We start from the raw sequence: 19,216 nt of genomic DNA on the forward strand, positions 1-19,216 counted from the left end.
TCTAGTGATTGGAATGGGCCCCAAATAAAATTGGCTGGCTTTGGGAGAGAGTGAGTTCTCTGTCACTGAGAGTGCTTTAAGTAGGGGCTGGCCGTTAAGGAAGTTTTGTAAGGGACGACACATCAAATGGTTGGTCCCTTTGGCTTTTTCCAGCTCTTGAGATTCTGTGAATAACACACCCAACTCACTTTTGTTTACAAAAGCCCTGGGAAGCAAAGAAGTCCTCCTCTTTCCATCCCGCTCTAATAAAGTGCGAGAATTCTAAAGACCATCTTTTTCTTAGTCTCTCTTTTGCAAGATCATGGGCTCTAGAGTTGAAGGAGTTCTTCAAGATGACTGAGTTCATCTTCCTTATTTTTACAGATGAGGAAATGGAGACCCAGAGACCCAGAATATAAAATATTTGAGAATATGCTGTTTATGCCCCTAGTGGGGAGGGACCGAGCCCTATATGAGGAATGGTTGAAGGAACTCTATAAAGGACCTCTTATGTGCCAGTCAGAAAGAATTTATTTAGCGTATGCTGTGGGTCATGCATCATGCTAAACACTGGGAATACCAAAAAAAAAAAGGCAAAGGACAATTCCTTCCCTCAAGGGACTAACATTCTAATGGGGGAAACAATATGTAAATAACTATGTACCAACAAAATATATACTAGGGAAAAGGAGATAATCCACCAGCATTAAGGGGGATTGGGAAAGGCATCCTGCAGAAGGTGGAATTTTAGCTGGGATTTGAAGCCAGCATGCAGAGGTGAGGAGGGGGTGAGCATTCCAAATATTGGGGAACATCCAGGAAATGTATTGGTCAGGCCAGGATGTCCACTTAGGGAGATCCTGGGATTACATGAGGTAACAGAACTGAGATTTGAACACAGGTCCTCTGACATGAAATCTTGGACTCTTACCCAGCATTGGATAAATATTTGTTGACTCTTGGGGGTTTGGCCATTCTCTAGGAGAGAGCAGATTTTGCCTGTCTCCCAGGCAGCTCCGTCCAGGGTCATCTCTTCCTTTCCAAGGTTGTCTTGGGGATGGGGCGGGGGGAGGGTTGGTTGTTTTTTAATTGCTCCAAGGCAGGTCCACATAGTGTGTGTCATCTTTGGGCAGGAGTCGCAATCACAGGACTCTGCCAGCCATCTCCTATGCAGGATGGAAAAAGAGCCAAGACCTAGAGGTTGGCTATTAATGTAGACTCCTTCCTTTCAGCTATCCATCTGGGGCTGCTCATCCACTCTGCCCCGGATGCCCTTCCTATCCCACCCCCCACCAGTCCCTCGATGACTTCACCTAAATACCACCTCAGCCTTAACTCAGAAAACCAGCTGGCATCTTTGTCTGCTGCCCCATTTGGCAGGGACAGCCCATCCTCTTGAGATTCTGTTGCCTGGCAACAGGGCCCTGCATCTTCTTTTCCCTGGCTGCTTTTTTTTTTATGGGCTTGTTTGCCATTTTGTTCTTGGGCCTCCAAGTGGCTTGTCGGGCTTTTGGGTGGCACAGCCAGAGGCAAGGGGGTGCTTGACCCTCCTGTCAGGGCACTTGACGGGAAACACTGATTATGATGAATGCCCAGCAGGTGGGGATTCTGGATTGAGGGGAGTAGGGAGGGGAAGAAGCCACATTTGAAGAGAAAAAGCTGTGTGTGGAATGTAATCACGCTCCCTGCAGCCAGGGAAAGAATTGGACATTGTTGATTTTAGAAACCTATGTCGCCCAAACGTAATGTGAGTCCTGGCTCCCTCTCTGTGTTCATCAGAAAGGTCAGGGTTGGGGAGTTGGTTTTTTTGTTGTTGTTTTTGTTTCTAATAAAAAACCCATAAGCCCCTTGAGAGTAGGAATTGATTCCTCCTATTCTTTGTATCCCTAGTGCTTGGCACACAGTAGGTGATTGATAAAAGCTTTTTGATTATCATGCAACTAGGACTAAAGCTGGCATGATCTCAGACTGCATGAACGGAAAGATGGGGTCGAGAATGAGAGGTGTGCTAAGCCTCTAAGATGCTCAGATGATGGTGAAGTGTATTATATTGAGCTGAGGGTCCCACATCTTAGGGACGGCAATGACAAACTTGGTCACATCCAGAGGCAGGCATCATTTGGAACAGTTGAAGGATGGCAGATATTTAACCCAGAGGAGACAAGGCAAGAATTAGGTGGGATATGAGTCTGGCCAACCACTTACTGAGTATGTCAAAAGGGAAATAGCTTCTCAGGACACTCTGGGGTCCCTTCCAATTCAGAGAATCTGTGAAATGGGTGAAGAGCTATCACTAGAAAAAGAAAACAGAAAGTAGGTTTGTTTCTGTGTAGTTTCATGTTGCAGAACCAAGACCAGTGTGTGGATGGATGTTAGAGGGAGGCAGGTTTTGCCTCAATGGATGGAAGAATCTCATTGTAACTAGGACCAGAAACAGAATGGGCTGCTTTTGGGAGGTTATTTTATTCCCCCTGAATAACAATTTGTCCAGGCTCTTATAGAAGGGTCCCCAGTCAGTGCAGGTGTTGGCCTAGGCAGTTCTAATATCCTTTCCAGCTCTTAAACCTGCTATTCTGCAGAAATTTAGAGGTAGAAGCAGCTCTAAAAGTACCTCATTCCATTTCATGCCCCAGGCCCAGAGAGGGAAATGGTTTGTCCAGTATGTTTAGAAAGAAACCGAGGACGTGAATTGGGAAGGTGTTTTAGCTCTAGCTAATCTATCCTTCTCTTTCATAGGTGGAGTGCAACTCTAAACTGGATCCAACCAAGACCACACTCTTAAAGGTAACCGGGCACATGAATGGGCGTGTTAGGTGGGGGAAAGGTGAGAGAGAGGAGGGAAAGACAGACAGATAAGAAGTATTTATTAATTATTAAACACTTGCTATGTGCCTGTACAAGGAGCTTCTTTTTAATGAGGGAAGACCACATAAAAAGGGAGCTGATAAAGTGGGGGTGGAGGGGTGGCCAGAGAGTCAGATGCACAGCCCAGAGAATGAAACATGGTCAGCCTGGGGCTGTCTTTAAAATGGAAGCTGCTGGAAGGAACTCACCAGTGGGCCAAGGGGACCAACATGGTGGATGGATGTTCTGGTGTGAGAAGGTTCCAGGCACTGAGGGCGTTTCTAGTCTCTTGCTGGTAAAGTCCATAGAGTTCAGTGTGAAGCCTGGGTAAGGGGCACAGAGAGGGGATGTGAGAAGAGGTACTGGGTTTATTTATTGGATAAATGCAAGTTGTCTTGGGAATCCAGAGGAGACGGAGCCCAAGTCTAGATCAAGGAATAATAGGAGTGGGGAGGGGTTCCCCAACCATTCAATCCACAAGCATTACTATATCAAGTGCTGAGGATAGAAAGACAAAACTCAAAACAATCTTTGTCTTTAATGCATGAATGCATTCTGCCAAGAGTGACCCTGTTTTGTGGATCTTGTCAGGGTGGGTATTTACTACACCAGTACTGATCACCACCATACCTGTCTCATTTTTGTGCCATGTTCTTCCATCAATTTTCTACAAAAAGGCCACCTTATAGAAACATGTTTATTCTCCCGATATCTTACAATAGCTAACATTTATCTAGTACCTGCCCTGTGCCAGGTACTGTGCTAAGTACTTGACAATTATGATCTCATTTGATCCTCACAACAGCTTTGGGAAAGAGGGGCCTTTTTACAGATGGGGAAACTGAGGCAGACAGGTTCAGTGATTTGCCCAAGATCACAAAGCTTGCACATATTTGAGGCTGGATTGGAACGAAGCTCTTCCCGGCTCTAATCCCAGGGTTTCCTATGTACCGTGCCACTCACCGGCTTCAAATTAGAATGTGAACTCTTAGAGGGCAAGGACTGTCTTGCTCGCTTATATTTACATCTCCAGGGCTTAGTACAGTGGGAATGTGTGCAGTCATTTATTCAGTTGGTATCTGACTCTTCATGACCCCATTCGGGGATTTGTCAGCAAAGATACTGGAGTGGTTTGTCATTTCCTTTTCCAGCTCATTTTACAGATGAGCAAATTGAGGCAAACTGGGTTAAGTGACTTAACCAGAGTCACACAGCTGGTGAGTGTCGAGGCCCAGCACTTGAACCTACCTGCCCAGTAAGAATGTAATGAATATTCTTTCCATCTGTTATGCTCTTTTCTGGATACCAGTGTGACGCTCAGATTGTCTCAGCCTTAGGTCTCAGTGCATGATCTTCCTTTCCAAGCATATATATCCTTGATGATAGGAGAGAGAATAACAACCCCTGTAAGTTCTTTCTGGCTTAGCAAGTGTTTCCCCACAACAGCCCTAACCCTTCTCAGGAGAGGAGAACAATGCTCAGAGAGGCTATGTGACTTGTCCACAGCAGTGCAGCAGATGCACGGAAGGGCTGCTTTTTATCCAGTGCCCCTTCCATAGAGGGGGGCAGCTACTGGCCTGGCCTGGGAAGCAGGAGAGAGGGAGACCTTGACTCTGAAGGCCATCGAAGGGCAGGCCCAGGCACTGGAGTCCAGCCAAGGGCTCTGCTGCCTGCCTGTCTGTTTGGGAATGGATTCCATAATGGATTTTTAAAGCTAGCCTGAAGGGGAGTCCAATAAGCCAGCAGCCTGTTGATTTATTTTGCTGTTGCTTTATGAAAGATGTAACATGATGCATTGGTAATAAATAGTCCATCTGCTTGAAATTTCTGGCGCGTCCCTGTTGGGGGTCAGGAGGAGTCACCAGACTCTTACCACTTTCTCTTAACCTGGATTTGGGGAGGGGCTAACAGTTCTGTCAGAGGAAGGGAAAGGGGCCCCCACAGGTCACCTTCCCCCTCCCAGAAGCCTTTGAGCTGGTCAAGGAGGGGAGGGCCAGGGCCTCCTGTACTTCTAAAACAAAGCTGTTTCCTAGAGATGTTTTTAACCTCTTCAGTTGTGATATCCTAAGAGGCCCTTTTGTTTACACTTAAGGAGACTTTAACCCCCAATCAAGAGGAAGTCCCTGACCATGGTCTCACTATTATAGACAACCGAGACTAGAACCCAAAACCTCCTGACTTTTAAGTTTTCAAAGGGGCAAACTGAGACCTGGAGCAGCTTTCCTTGTCTTCTTCAAGACTGAGCCCAGGGGCAGCTAGGTGGCACAATGGATAGAGCACTAGCCCTGGATTCAGGAGGACCTGAGTTCAAATCCAATCTTAGATACTTGACACTTACTAGCTGTGTGACACTGGGCAAGTCACTTAACCCCAATTGCCTCACCATTAAAAAAAAAAGTCTGAGCCCACCACCCATCTTCTTTACCCAGAGGCCTTTCTTGGTCCCTCCAGCTGCTGATATCTTCTTCTGTATTACCTCCCATCTACTCTACATATCTCCTATACACCTATTTATTTACCTCTTGTCTTCCCCTTACAGTGTAAACTCCTTGAGGGCAGAGGCTGGTTTTCTCCTCTTCTTGTATAGCCAGCAGTTAAAGCAATCCCTAGTACACATTAAGGGCTTAACAAATGCCTTATTAAATGACAGTTAGAAAGGGGAGGAGCTGGGATTTGGTACTCCCCTAGTCTAGTGTTCCTCTACTATTCCAAAAGGCTTCTCTGCCTAGTACAACTCCCCCCCAAAAACTTTTATCACATTTTATCCAGTCAACAATCCTATAAAGTCAGTAAGAGTGATGATGGCATTTTATAGTTGAAGTGGGAATAGGTGACTTGCCCAAGGTCAGTCAGTCAGTCATGCATTTATTAACTACCTACTATGTGCCAGGCACTGTGCAAAATATAGTCCTTGCTAACAAGGAGCTCACCATGTACTTGGGGCGGCGGGGGGGGGGGGGGGACAACATGCAGCTGTGTACAAATAAGGCAGCACCAGAATAAATTGGAAATAATCAGCAGAGGGAAGGCACTAGCATCAAGGGACATCAGGACAAGCTTCTTGTAGAAGGTTGGATTTTATCTGGTCACACTGTAGCTTTTTTTGATGCTGGATTAATCTGTTTGGTGGTGGTTCAGTTTTGAGTCATGTCCGACTCTTCCTGACCCCGTTTGGGGGTTTCTTGGCAGAAGATCCTGGAGTGGTTTGCCATTTCCTTCTCCAACTTATTTTACAGATGAGGAAACTGAGACAAACAGGGTGAAGTGACTTGCTACGGTCACACAGTTAGTAAGTGTCTGAGACTGGATTTGAACTCAGGTCCTCTTGATTTCAGGGCCAGCACTTTCTCTACTCTTCTGCTTAGCCACCTGGATTAATTAATAAGCACCTATTAAGTACCCACTGTGGCACTATGCTAGGCACTAGGGGAATAAAAACAAAAAGGAGACAGCACCTATTGTCAAAGAATTCATGTTCTATTCAGGAAAAATAACATTCATGTTTATAAATTATACACAGAGTAAATACAAGGTAATTTCTAGGGGGTGGAGAAGAAACCAGTAGTTGGGAGAAATCAGGAAAGGCCTTGTGAAGGAGAAAGTTTCAAAGGAAAACTAGATCAGAAGACAGTGGTGAAGACATGAGTGTGTTCCAGGTATAGGGGATGGACTTTGCAAAGACCCCGAGGTGGGAAATAGGATACCATGTATATAAAAAAGCAGAGGAGGCTGGTTGAACTGGACAATCAAGTCCATGAAGGGAGAAAGTAGTGTGGAGATAAGCTCCAGTAATGTGCTGGGGAGCCAGCTTAGAGGTTCAAGGATAGTTCTTGCTACCTGAAAAAATTGAGCTGGCGCACCTGTGTGGTCTGTGTATAATGTTTTCATGCTGTTTACCCTCCTAACCTGAATTTTCTTTCCTTCTAGATGGCCGACTGTGGAGGCCTGCCACAAATTTCTCAGGTAACATTTGATTACAGTTGGCACTCCAAACTTAAGTATTTAATAAATGTTGCAAACCTGGGAAGTGGGATCTCACTGCTTGCCGCTCTCCACTGTCACCAATGCCCTTTTAATTTTTATTTTTTATTTTTTAGTGAGGCAATTGGGGTTAAGTGACTTGCCCAAGGTCACACAGCTAGTAAGTGTTAAGTGTCTGAGGCTGGATTTGAACTCAGGTACTCCTGATTCCAGGGCCAGTGCTTCATCCACTGCGCCACCTAGCTGCCCCACCAATGCCTTTTTAACTCATTTAGTTGTTCTGTTTTTCATTAAGTCCAACCTCAGCTTCAATTTTCCTTTACCCCCCTCCTTCCCTCTCTTCCCCAATGCCACATTCTTCTTTCTCATTTCCTCCTCACCTTTCCCCTTCCCTCTCTCTCCCCACTTTCATTTCTCTCCCTTCCTTTTTTTCCCTTCATTTTATTTGTGTACTATTTTTAATCATCCACCACCCCATTTTTAGTCTGGCTTTTCACTTTACAAAAAAAAGAAAAACCTCTCCCCAAAACACCACCACCTTTCAAACCCTTTTCATGATTCGTCTTCGAAATCTCATTTTGAGAGATGAGTAGTACCTAGAAGCTGTTTGTCTTGCCAAGCTCCAGAAGGAACAGATGGCCTTGTAAACAGAAACCTGCTTAGGCCTAATCTGCCAGACATGTTAATACTCGCCAGTTACACACTTTGGCAAGTGCCTGATCCAGTCTGCCTGCGGCTATCTCTGCTGGGAGTTGACCTTAAGCCCTCACTGGTCTGGGATAACCAGACCTGCTATTTGAAAGGGGAAAGATTATATACCCTAAACCCAGTATTTCTTCACTGCATTTTATTTCGTAAGGAACAATTAGTTATGGTGTAATTTCCCTATATAACTATACTGGTGTTTTGGAAGCAATGAAGGCCGGGGGATGGGGGGGGGCGGTGGTAAGCAGGGGAAGGAATTTGCTGCGGAAATCACATTTGCCCATACCTCTTGAAATCCTTGTGTTGAGATGTTTAGAGTAATTGGGGATGGGGCCCCAGAGAGATGTCAAGCAGAGCTGAAAGAGTGCTAAGGGATCATCTAGTCTATCCTGCTCATTTTACAGTTGGAGAAACTGAGTCTCCAAAAGGAAAAAATGACTTAACCCAAGGTGACAAAGCATTAGTGGGAGCCATAATCATAGATTAGAAAGTATTCTAGATTTTAGATCTGGAAGGAACTTGAGAGGCAGTCCAGCCCCTTTGTTTTACAGAAGAGGGAAATGAGGCCTGTATACATCTTCATGTATGTCTACTTATATGACTTGCCCAATGAGTCTGTGGTTCAGGCAGGACCACAGGTCTTCCTAAATCCAGGTCCATTACTCTGTTCACAATGCCCAGCTTCCTCTTAGATTCTTGGAGTTTGCTGCTCATCCATCCTAGGCCAGCCAAGCCCTTACACATATACTTTCAGGGCACACAGCCTTCTGTAGATCTCATTCTCTGGGATTGAAGAGTTTTCAGGAACCATAAGACCCTGTTCTTCTCATTCCTGTCCCCCCCTTATGTTCTACACTACCAAACCCTGGAAAATTTAAGTCGAGGTCTGGGTTCTAAATTCAGCAGAGGCCGCAGGATGCTCAGGGACCCGGCTTCCAGGTTGGAGAAGTGACCTTACTGATCAAAGCTTTCCCCTTTTTTTTCTCTCTCTCCTGCAGCCTGCCAAGCTTGCAGAGGCTTTCAAGTACTTTGTCCAGGGCATGGGATACAGTAAGTATATGCTAGACTTGTTCTATAATGCAGAAAGAAGGTCTGAGCATCCCTCATCCAGGATTAAGGGGAAAGGGGTACATCAAAGCACTTGGCGTAGAATTTAGAAATGCCCAAAGGTAGATGGAGTTGGTTTGCTTACCTCGAGGAGAGGTCAAAGAGGGAGAAAGCATTTGTGCAGGGGTGTAAGGGGTAAGTGAGGGGAGTCCTGCCTCATTGGAGTAGGGAACCCCAAGCTGGGATTTACCCCATTAATGCCACATTTATCAAGCATTATTGGGGAAGGAGATCCCTGTGAGAAATTAAACAGGTAACTAACCTGTTAAGACCCTTCCAAAGCCATTACCCACTTTTTTTGCTTCCTTAAGCAGTATATTTGAGTAGAATTGGGTTGTTTCTGCTGACGTGGTACAGTAAAACACCCAGTCTCACTGTTAAGATGGTGCAGGGATCCTTGCTCCTACAATCAATAGCCCTAGGATGCTGTGTTTTGCCTGTGGTCAGCTTGTTGTTTTTTTTCCCCTCTGTCCCTTCATTGGATATCAGCCACGACTTCTTGATACTGTCATTATGTTAACTGTGCGCTGAGAAACTAGCAACCAAGACTGTTAGAATTATGTGTAAAACTAGAGTCAGTAAGTATTGAGTGGTAGGTTAACAGCCTGATTGCCTCCTCTTTTTTTTTTTTCTTTTTAGTAAGGCAATTGGGGTTAAGTGACTTGCCCAAGGTCACACAGCTAGTAAGTGTTAAGTGTCTGAGGCCAGATTTGAACTCAGGTACTCCTGAATCCAGGGCTGGTGCTCTATCCACTGCGCCATCTAGCTGCCCCCCTGATTGCCTCTTTACAAAATAGAACATAAGCACGTTGTGGCAGCTATTCCAGATGTATGGATAAGTTGTGTATCCCCTTTTTCTCTTGGGGTGTCATTTGGTTTAATTCATCCTGATGGTTTATTCCATCCTGCTTTAGGAGACTTAGGGAGCTAAGAGTAGGTTATAAGAATATGCTAATTCCCAGATAGATAGAAACGGTATTTATGAGCCATGTGGAATTGGCTCAGTCCCTAGGGGTTAGAGATGGGGCACAATTAAACTTACAGTTACATAGGGTGTGTTGTGAAGTATCCAGCACAAATCTCATTATTTCCATTTAACTGATGGGGTCCAGTTGACAGATATCCCAAGTTGCACAGGTAACAGAGACAGAGACAGATCTTCTGATGTCAGATCCCAGGACATTCTTCATTTCTTGGTTTTTTCCTTTCCAAGTGAATCAATCCACCCATCCATTTACCTGATAATTTCTTTCTTTTTTTTTTTAAAGTCTTAACTTTTTTTTTCCCCTTTTTCTTTTCTTTATTTATTTATTTATTTTTGCGGGGCAATGGGGGTTAAGTGACTTGCCCAGGTTCACACAGCTAGTAAGTGTCAAGTGTCTGAGGTCAGATTTGAACTCAGGTGCTCCTGAATCCAGGGCTGGTGCTTTATCCACTGCACCATCTAGCTGCCCCCTATTTCTTTTTTTAAAATAAGTATTTAGTATTTGTTTCCAATTATATGTAAATAATTTTAACATAGTATTTTTAAAATGTTGAGTTCCAAATTCTCTCCTGTCCCTGCTCCTGCCCGTCCTTGAGAAAGCAGGCAATTTGATATAGATTATACACGGATAACTCACATTTCTATAGCACTTTAAAAAAATATATTTTAAACACTTTAATTTAAAGTTTTGAATTCCAGATTCTATCCCTTCTTCCCTCCCTTCCTTCCTCTCTCCCTAAGACAGTAAGCAATCAGGTGTACCTTGTATATGTGCAATTATATAAAACATTTTCACATCAGTCATTTTGTATAGGACTCAAAGAAAAGAAAAAAATGAAAGAGTGAAAAATAGCATCCTTCAGTCTACTCAATCAATATCAGTTCTTTCAATGGAGGGGATAGTATGCTTCATCATTACTCCTTTGGCATTGGCTTGGAACATTGTATTACTGAAAATAGCCAAGTCATTCACAGTTCTTTATCAAACATACTGCTGTTACTGTGTATAGTGGTTCTCCTGGTTCTGTTTACTTCCCTATACATCAGTTCATTTAAGTGTTTCCAGGTTTTTCTGAAATAATTTTATTTATCAATTCCTTCTATAGCACTTTTTATGAAAAAGAGATGGTTCTTGGGCAGCTAAGTGGCGCAGTGGTAGATAAAGCACCAGCCCTGGAGTCAGGAGGACCTGAGTTCAAATGCAGCCTCAGACACTTGACACTTACTAGCTTTGTGACCCTCGGCAAGTCACTTAACCCTCATTGCCCCAACAGAGAGAGAGAATGAATTGTATTATCTCCACTCTTGGGGTTGAGGACATGATTGATAGCTTAAAAAGGTCAAGTGAACTTGCCTGTGGCCTTACAGCCAGACCTTGAACCACTGTTTCTATATCTATCTAGTCCTTCATTTCAACATATCTCATTGCCGTACAGTACCTATCTAATACATTCTGTCCTGTGGCTCGTTTATCTGATGGTGTTGTAGTACATAGAATGCCCAATCTGGAGTCTAGAAGACTCATCTTCACGAATTCAAATCTAGCTTCAGATACTTACTTGCTGTGTGACCCTGGGCAAGTCACTTCACCCTGTTTGCTTCAGTTTCTTCATCTGTAAAATGAATTAGAGAAGGAAGTGGCAAACCACTCCAGTATCTCTTCCAAGAAAACCCCAAATGGGGTCACAAAGAGTCGGACCCGACTTGAAATGATTGAACAACAAAAGCCTAAACAATGACTAAACTCTCTAGGAGGGAAGAAGCTGACTCACAAATTATGTGTTGGCTTAGGTTTCTTTTCTCAGGGGTAAGTTTTTCAGACTGCCTGGCTTCCCGCCCTGAGTTCTTGAAAATGTTTAATTCTCCCTTATAAAATTCCAGAAAGAACATAAAAGCGCTTTGAAAACTGTCAAGTGCCGTCCAATTAGAATCTCTGATTATTGACTTCTGACCTATAATCAGGCAGAAGGCCTTAGTTCAACCCTTTGAGTTTGAAGGAAAAGCATAAACAGAAGCAGAATGGATGAATTTGTCACTCTCTGTCTTCCACATTGAGGATCTAGTTTATTCTACAGCCAGGACACACACACATGGCCCATTTTTGAAATGTGGGCTTATGCCCAAGACAGATGCTATGATTTCCTGTATCCTCTATTTAGGGCTGTGGCTGCAGTGGCCACATGGGCCACATTCTGTAGAATCTCGTGCTAAAAGGGATCTCAGGGATCAACTAATCCAAGCCCCTGCCTTCTCTGAGATGCCTGAGAGATAGACCACCTCTCCTATGGTATTTGTTCATTGCAACAAACTCTTTGGTCCTTGGGATGCTTTTTGTTGGAATTTGTCTGGGAAGAGAGGAGGGTTTGTTGATGTAAAGAGAGGATCAAGGGAAGGTATAATTTTCTAAATTAAAAAAGAAACAATTGTGGATCAAGGATATTTGAGGACTAAGAAAAAACAGCCTTGTATTATGTCACCCTTATATTACGTCCATTCTGTCAAACTGTAAGCTCTTGGAAGGAAAATAATATGTTGTAGGCATCTTTGGATCTTCAGAGGATTTTGAAAAGTGTTAAGGAAAGCTTCAGAGTCACTTATCCTAGCCTCCATCTGATAGACAAGAAAATATGAAGGCCAGAGAAGCCAAGTGACTTGTCATACATATTGTAAGTGGCAGAACTGGGATTAGAAACCACGCCAAGTGACTTCAAGCCCAGCATTTTTGCCATTGCAAGGCACCACCTCCCATACATATTAGGCACAGTGCTAAGCAGTTAACAAATATTATTTCATGTGATCCTCACAGCAACCTTATGAGGTAGGTCTGCTTCTTATTTATAATCCCCTTTTTGCAGTCGAGGAAACTGAGGCAGGTCGCAGTGAAGTGACTTGCCCAGGGACACACAACTAGTAAGTGTATGAAGCTTGGATTAGAATTCAGATCTTCCTGGCCCATTGCACCACCTTGCTGCCTCTAATATAAATAAATGAACAGAGGAAGGAATTTGAATTTGTATAAAGCTTCAACTATTCTTAAACCTGTACTAAGTTTTTTTGGGACACCCATATACATATACATTCTAAACATATATGCACATGTATGTGTACATGAGTATTCTTTGTATTGCATTGCATGTGTGTGCTATAAATATATATATACACACACATGTGTATTCGCTCATGCTCATTATTTTGTGTGTATGAGAGCATGAACAAATGCAATGCAAATATGTATTTATAGCATACAATGCCATGTAATACATACATATATACACATGCATGTGTATATATACAGGTGTCCCCAAAAGGCTTAGTACAGTTTTAAGAATAGTTGAAGCTTTATAACCTTAAAAGCTTCACCAAGACTTCTGGGACACATTGTATAGAATAGCTATCATTTCTATGGTGCCTTTTGGTTTGCAGAGAGCTTTGATGACTAATAGCTAACATTCACAGAGCACTTTGAGCTGTGCACGTGTTCTATCCCGTTGGTCCTCACAACAATCCCATGTGATAGGTGCTGTTGTCATCCTTCATTCCCTTTTTTCCTGGCTCTCTTCTGTAAGCCCCACGCAGAGAATGAGGATCCCCACTGTGTAGTGTTCCTTCTCTACCTGTCCCTCGAGGTTGCCTGTGTGTCATTTATTCTGCTCTACGTGACACATCTCCGGTGGTGCACATCTGTCTCCTCTCCTGTCACCCCCTGAACCTTCTGGGCTAAGTGTTGAAACCCCAAATAGCACTTGCTGGCAAATGAGGTAACCACAGACACCCACCAAGCCTCTCACATTTGTTTACCTTACAGGGTGTGAATCGGGGCTCGTTTGTCTTGGAACTGGTGCTGAGTATAGGCTGGTGTGCTCTTGGTTGGGGGAGGAGTAGGGAATGCTGAGTCAGGCACTTATTTTCCTCACAAAGCATTTGTGCTTTTTCTCAGGAGGCCAGGTTGCCTATTATAAATGTAGAGAAAGGAAACACAGGACCCTTGGAACCTACTTGATCACCCTTTTTTTTGCCTGATCCCAAAAGGAGGAAAGAGGTCGTGAGGCCAGGGCACAAACCCTACAGTAGTTTATCACTACGGTGTGCACACAAGTCTGGCTGTATGTGCCCCTACTATGCAGTGGATTGTGCCGTCAAATGCTTTTACATCATATCGATTGTATCTGTTTATTCTCTCAACAACCCTTCGTGCCTATCATCTGCCCAGTCTATTTGATGATTAGCCACAGAGAGATGCTTACTGGTGAGGTGGGGAGAATACAAAAAGGGTCCAGGTTAAGAGCCTGCTATGTGTTGTTGGAGATAATAAAGAAAGGCCAGAGACATGAGGAACTCACAGTCTAAAGGAAAAGATAACATGTAAACAAATGTCTACAAACAAACCATGTAAGGGATAAATAGGAGGGAAGATATTAGAATTATGGGAGATAGAGGCAGCTAGGTGGCGCAGTGGATAGAGCACTGGCCCTGGATTCAGGAGGACCTGAGTTCAAATCCGGCCTCAGACACTTAACACTTACTAGCTGTGTGACCCCGGGCAAGTCACTTAAGCCCAATTGCCTCACCAAAAAAAAAGGAATTACGAGAGCGGTGAGAGTGTGAGGAGATGAATATGGCATCTACATTTTGAGTCTGGGGGACTGGGAGCATGGTGCTGGCCCTTGTCAGGAAAAGATAAGGAATTCAGTTTCAGACCTGTTTAGTCTGAAATGTTTACTCAACATTCCATTCAAGATGGCCCATTCACATGTAGAGATGGGAGACTGGAGATCAACAGAGAAGTCAGGTCTGGGTTAGTACATGAGCAAATCATCAGCATAGAGATAATTAAATCCATGGGAGCTGATGAGATCTGTAGCTTCTGGGAGTCGTGGTTTCAGAAAATCATCCATGGGAGAGGGTTGAGGATTGTGGAAGGTCATAGGGGCCCATGTCCTAGGAGTTCAATGAAAAGAACTGGGAAAGAAAAAATTCAGGAGGACGATGATAGCTTTGTTTCAGGTATTGGAAGGGTCCTGTCATGGCAGTGGGATTAAACATGTTCTTTTTGGCAAAACCAGAAACAAGGGGAGGAAGTTACAGAGAAGCAATGTTATGTTGGAAAAACCTTGCTAACCTTTGGAGTTGTCCAAGAGCGGAGGTGTCTGTCTTAAGAGGAGATAGTTCTCCTTAGAGGAGTCACTGTACATCCTGGTATTTGGTCATAGAGATTCATTTCAAGATGGCTGTCACCTACAAACGGTCCCTTCCAACTTTTAGATTTTGTCATTCTGGATCCGTAATACCAAAGAGTTTAGAGCTTTGTTTAGGAGATTTTACAATAGGGAATATATTACTTCAATGACATGGGACCTCAGAACACAGAATGTTAGAGTTGAATTCTATAAAAGGAGGCGGGGTTTGGAGTAGATGGATTAAGCTGACTCCTAGAGGAATTTAACCAGTCATGGTGAATAGTGGGGAAGTTATTTCACTTTCCTTGAGTCTCAGGTTTCTCATCTGTAAAATGAAGGTCTGGGGTCTGTGGCCTCTGAGCTTCCTTTGAGCTCCAAGTCGATGGTCTTAAGATTCTTTGTGATGGGCTAGCCTTCCACACCTGCACTGGCTGAAAGAAAAGGTTACGACAAGCCTGGGGAGCCAAAAGATTTGGGTTCTGGCTCTGTAGCTAAACAGCTGTGTCACCTTGGACAGGTGCTCCTCCAGTGCTTTGTTTGCAAGATGGAGAATTGGACGGGAGGGACTCTTGAGATCCCTTTCATCGCAAACCTTCCATGACTGTCAGATTCACTGTCTTCTCTCTTCTCAGTGCCTTCTGCAAGCATGACCCGCCTCATGAGGTCCCGCACAGCCTCTGGCTCCAGCGTCACCTCCTTGGAAGGCAATCGCAGCCGCTCCCACACCAGCGAGGGTACCCGAAGCCGCTCCCACACCAGCGAGGGCACCCGAAGCCGCTCCCACACCGACACCCGCCTTGAGATCACTCCCAATTCTGGGAGCACTGGGGACAGTGCTGGGCTCAAGTCCATGGAAGTCTCCTGTTAGACAAGGACCCCCTTCGGAGCCCAGTACTTCCCTCCTGGCTCTGAATCGAACTGTGTTTTAAGTAGCTGCCTCCTTTCCCTCCTTTCCCAGCCCCACATCCCACCCCTCCTATATCACACTGCACATAACTTGGTATTAATCCAAAGCTTATTTTTTAAGAGTGAGCTCTGGTGAGAACAAAGTGAGGTGGATTGAGGGAGAGCCATTTTGATGTTGGTGGTGTTGGAGTGTGGAAAGATATGGGGACCGGTCTAAAGCAAGCATCCAGAGATAGGTCTCTTGATTAAATTGTTCGCAAAGTTCTGGTTGCTGCTGTCTTCTCTCACTCACATCAGACTTGAAGGAGGCGTTTTGCGCCCCCCCCCCAAAAAAAAATAGGAGAAGAGAAAAACTTGTGTTTGAAAAAACAAACCTTCAGGCTGGCCTGATTAATGAAAAGTCCAGGTCAGTGGTGGAGCCCATCTGCTAACTTGTGTCTCTTTACAGCAAAAGGAAAAACTGACCCAGTTTATAATATAAGCAACACTATTTTGATGTAAGGAGGGAGAGTCCAGTGCATTGTGGGTGGCTTTTTTTTTTATAATGAGGGAAAATGGTGAAGCTCACATTTATGCTGATGGGTTTTTGTTTTTGTTCTTTTTTTGCAAACTCAAACTATCATAATTGTAGATACTTTAAATTTACATTGTGCATTTATAAGCCTCTTAATTTTGAAGCATAAAAACCCATTTTCTTCCCAGCTATTAACATTCAATTAAAATAGCCAATGTAAACACGAGGCTTTAAACGCAATGATATCAATGGGTTTCTGGTGTTTCATGTTTGTGAGATTTCAGCCTTGCCTCACCTCTCCTTAGAACATGGTGAGGAACTTTTTTTCCTTTGATTCCCACCTTACTTAAAAGGAATTTTCATTCTTTGGAGATATCACAGGGAAGAGTTTCATGTCTTAGGCTGAGAGTTCTGCTTCTCCTCCCTGGTCCTCAGTTTCTTCATCTGTGAAATAATGATCTCTAAGGTCCCTTCCAGCTCTGATGTTCATTGTTTTAATACCCCATGCTTCCAAGCCTCTTCCAGCTCGAATAGTCTGTTGTTCTATGTTCTAAGAAATTTTCGAGCCCTCTTGACAGTCAGTTCCATGCTTTTCTATCCAAAGACCCTTCCAGCTTGAACATCACTGATTCTACAATTTTAATTTCATTTATGCAAATAACAGGGAAGAGAGTTGCTGTAGTAGCTAATCTCTCTGGGGCATAGGGGCCTGTTAATCCAACCATACCTAAAAGGTGGGTGCCTGCCAGAAGGGGAGGTCACTACTACATTGAACAAAAGGCAGCCCCGTGCAGCTCCTTGAAAAGGAGTATCGTTGTCTAACATCAGCTGGGCTAAAGAAAGCAACACCACCATCCCCATCCCTTACCAAATAATGATAACACCACCACTCTGGAAACTTGTGTCCTGAAATGAATTTGCCTCTCAATTCTGTTGTAAAGAGTAAGTCTTAGAATGATGGCATGACCTTTAAAAAGATAGCTGTGAATTTTGACTTTGGCTTAATGTTGTTACATGTTTAGAACCATTTCCTGAAAAGTGGGCATTTGGTCAAGTGATGGGTAGAGAGAACCCTTCGGGAGTGGGGGTCGGGTGCTGGGAGCTGATAAGTTGTAAGGATTCTGGAATTTCTGCATTTTTTCAATGAACTCTCCCATCTTTTTGGGGAAAGCATTGGTAAACAAAGCAACCCATTCTGATCGTATTTCATGGACTGCTGCCTTTTGGACTTGTGCTTTAGCTAATTAATGAATTTTCCTATTGGAAGGATGTTAATTGCAAATCTGCCTTTGGGGGCTGATGACACCCAAACATTTCAGAGTTGGTGAGGGAGGCAGAAGTAGCTGAGAACCGGAGGTGGGGACAATGTGGTGTCAAGTCTTGCCAGAAAGGTTTCTTAATGAGATATTTGTATTTATTTCCGGACCAATAAATTTGTAACTTTGCAGTTCCTTGTGTCTTTTATCTTTGCTTCATACATCGGCCTTTGTGGGGAGATGGTGAACACACTTACAGGGGCCAGGCTACTCATATTTCATAGTAATTGGCAGTTTCCAGGTAATCTATACATATTTCTCTCTCCCTCTTTTTTTTTTTTTTTTTTTGAGTTACAGAAGGAACGATGGTCTTTTTACCCAGGTTTACTGGATGGGCATGCCCAGTGTTCTTGCAGGGGTGGCGCCAACTTCCAGCACTAACCTGCCCCACCTGAGTTTCTGAAGAACGTTTGCCAAATCAACCTCAGAGAGTTCCTTAATCCGCAATTTCTGCCCTCCTTTCCTCCATCAGTCAGTGGGAGGAGGTGGGGGAGGGGAGGAGGGAAGGAAGCTGACTCAACCCTATGTATCAATTTCATCACCACTCCGATTTGAAAGCATCTTTTTACGATATTGTTTTGTTATACTGGCATTGGAGTTAACCCTTTTGTGCTTCCCCAAAAGGTCACATGACCCTTAAGTAAATTGCTCATACCTTATAAATGAAGTTGGGTGGTAATGAATGAGAAGGGGAGAATTAAGTAGGTATGAGGGCTTAAGAGCAAAGATGAGAGATTTTACTATTTTTTTTTAAATAAAGTTGCTCACTTTGTTTTTAAAGTACCTTCAGTCATAGACTATTTTAAACTTGATGATCAAACTTTTAGTTATAATATATGTGGCCAAAAAATTCAAACAAAAGAGATAGTTCTTATACAATATCTGTCGCATTTCCCACTTACCTCTGTTTTTGAGCTTTAGAATTGGGAGGCACCATGATTTGGTGAATAGAGAGCTAGCTGTTTTCTAAGAAGGGATGACCTGCATCTGACACCTACTGGTTGTGTGACTTTGGGTAAATCATTTAATCTGTCAGGATTTTTTGAAACTCTCTAAAATGATAAATTACAGAGAAGGTGTAGACCTAACTTGAGAGGAGTTTCTCCATCTGGGAGGGCCTATACCAATGAAATTACAGGATCTCTCTTCCCATATACCCTACCTCTAGAAATACAGAGGAGAGGAGAATTCTCCTACATAGATCAACATTTAGGGGTGTTCACACTGACCACTATGTGTGCTGGTGGCCAGAGGCAATAGCCACCTAGTATCCAAAATATATAATAACTGCCATTTATATAATAATTTGAGGTTTGCAAAGCACTACAGTAATATCTCATTTGGTCCTAATAATGCTACTGTTAACCTCATTTTACAGAGGAGGAAACTGAGGCTCAGGGAGATTAAGGGATTTGCCAAAGGTTACATAGAGTATTGTCACAGGAAATAGGTGGTAGGGGCCCTTAGGTATTCATCTTTAAAGAATTACACCCGCTTGCACACAATTCAATTAGGATAAAATAGTCTTTTATTTAGGCACTTAGAGAAAGTGAGAGCTCTTGAGGGGAGGAGAGATCTTAGAGACATCTTGCTCATCCAACAGAAGGGCAAAAGCTTTTATAGATTGTAGATGGTGTGACCACCACCTGACGATGGAAAGTTCCCTTTGGGGGTGGAGAAAGCTTGAGTAAGGTGGTGGTTC

At 43.6% G+C, this 19,216-nt stretch overlaps 1 protein-coding gene across 1 annotated transcript in view; it reads left to right on the forward strand.

The window, feature by feature from the left end:
* NDRG1 (N-myc downstream regulated 1) overlaps positions 1 to 17,645 on the forward strand; it is an 82,567-nt gene extending 64,922 nt beyond the window's left edge. Inside the window, exons 13-16 of the mRNA XM_043971926.1 lie at positions 2,716 to 2,763; positions 6,751 to 6,786; positions 8,508 to 8,559; positions 15,411 to 17,645. Of these exons, the coding sequence (XP_043827861.1) occupies positions 2,716 to 2,763; positions 6,751 to 6,786; positions 8,508 to 8,559; positions 15,411 to 15,646 (372 nt within the window). The 3' untranslated portion in view covers positions 15,647 to 17,645. The remainder of the gene's footprint in view (positions 1 to 2,715; positions 2,764 to 6,750; positions 6,787 to 8,507; positions 8,560 to 15,410) is intronic.
* Positions 17,646 to 19,216: the final 1,571 nt, after the last annotated feature.

Source organism: Dromiciops gliroides, chromosome 1, assembly GCF_019393635.1.
Source record: "Dromiciops gliroides isolate mDroGli1 chromosome 1, mDroGli1.pri, whole genome shotgun sequence".
Lineage (NCBI taxonomy): Eukaryota > Metazoa > Chordata > Mammalia > Microbiotheria > Microbiotheriidae > Dromiciops > Dromiciops gliroides.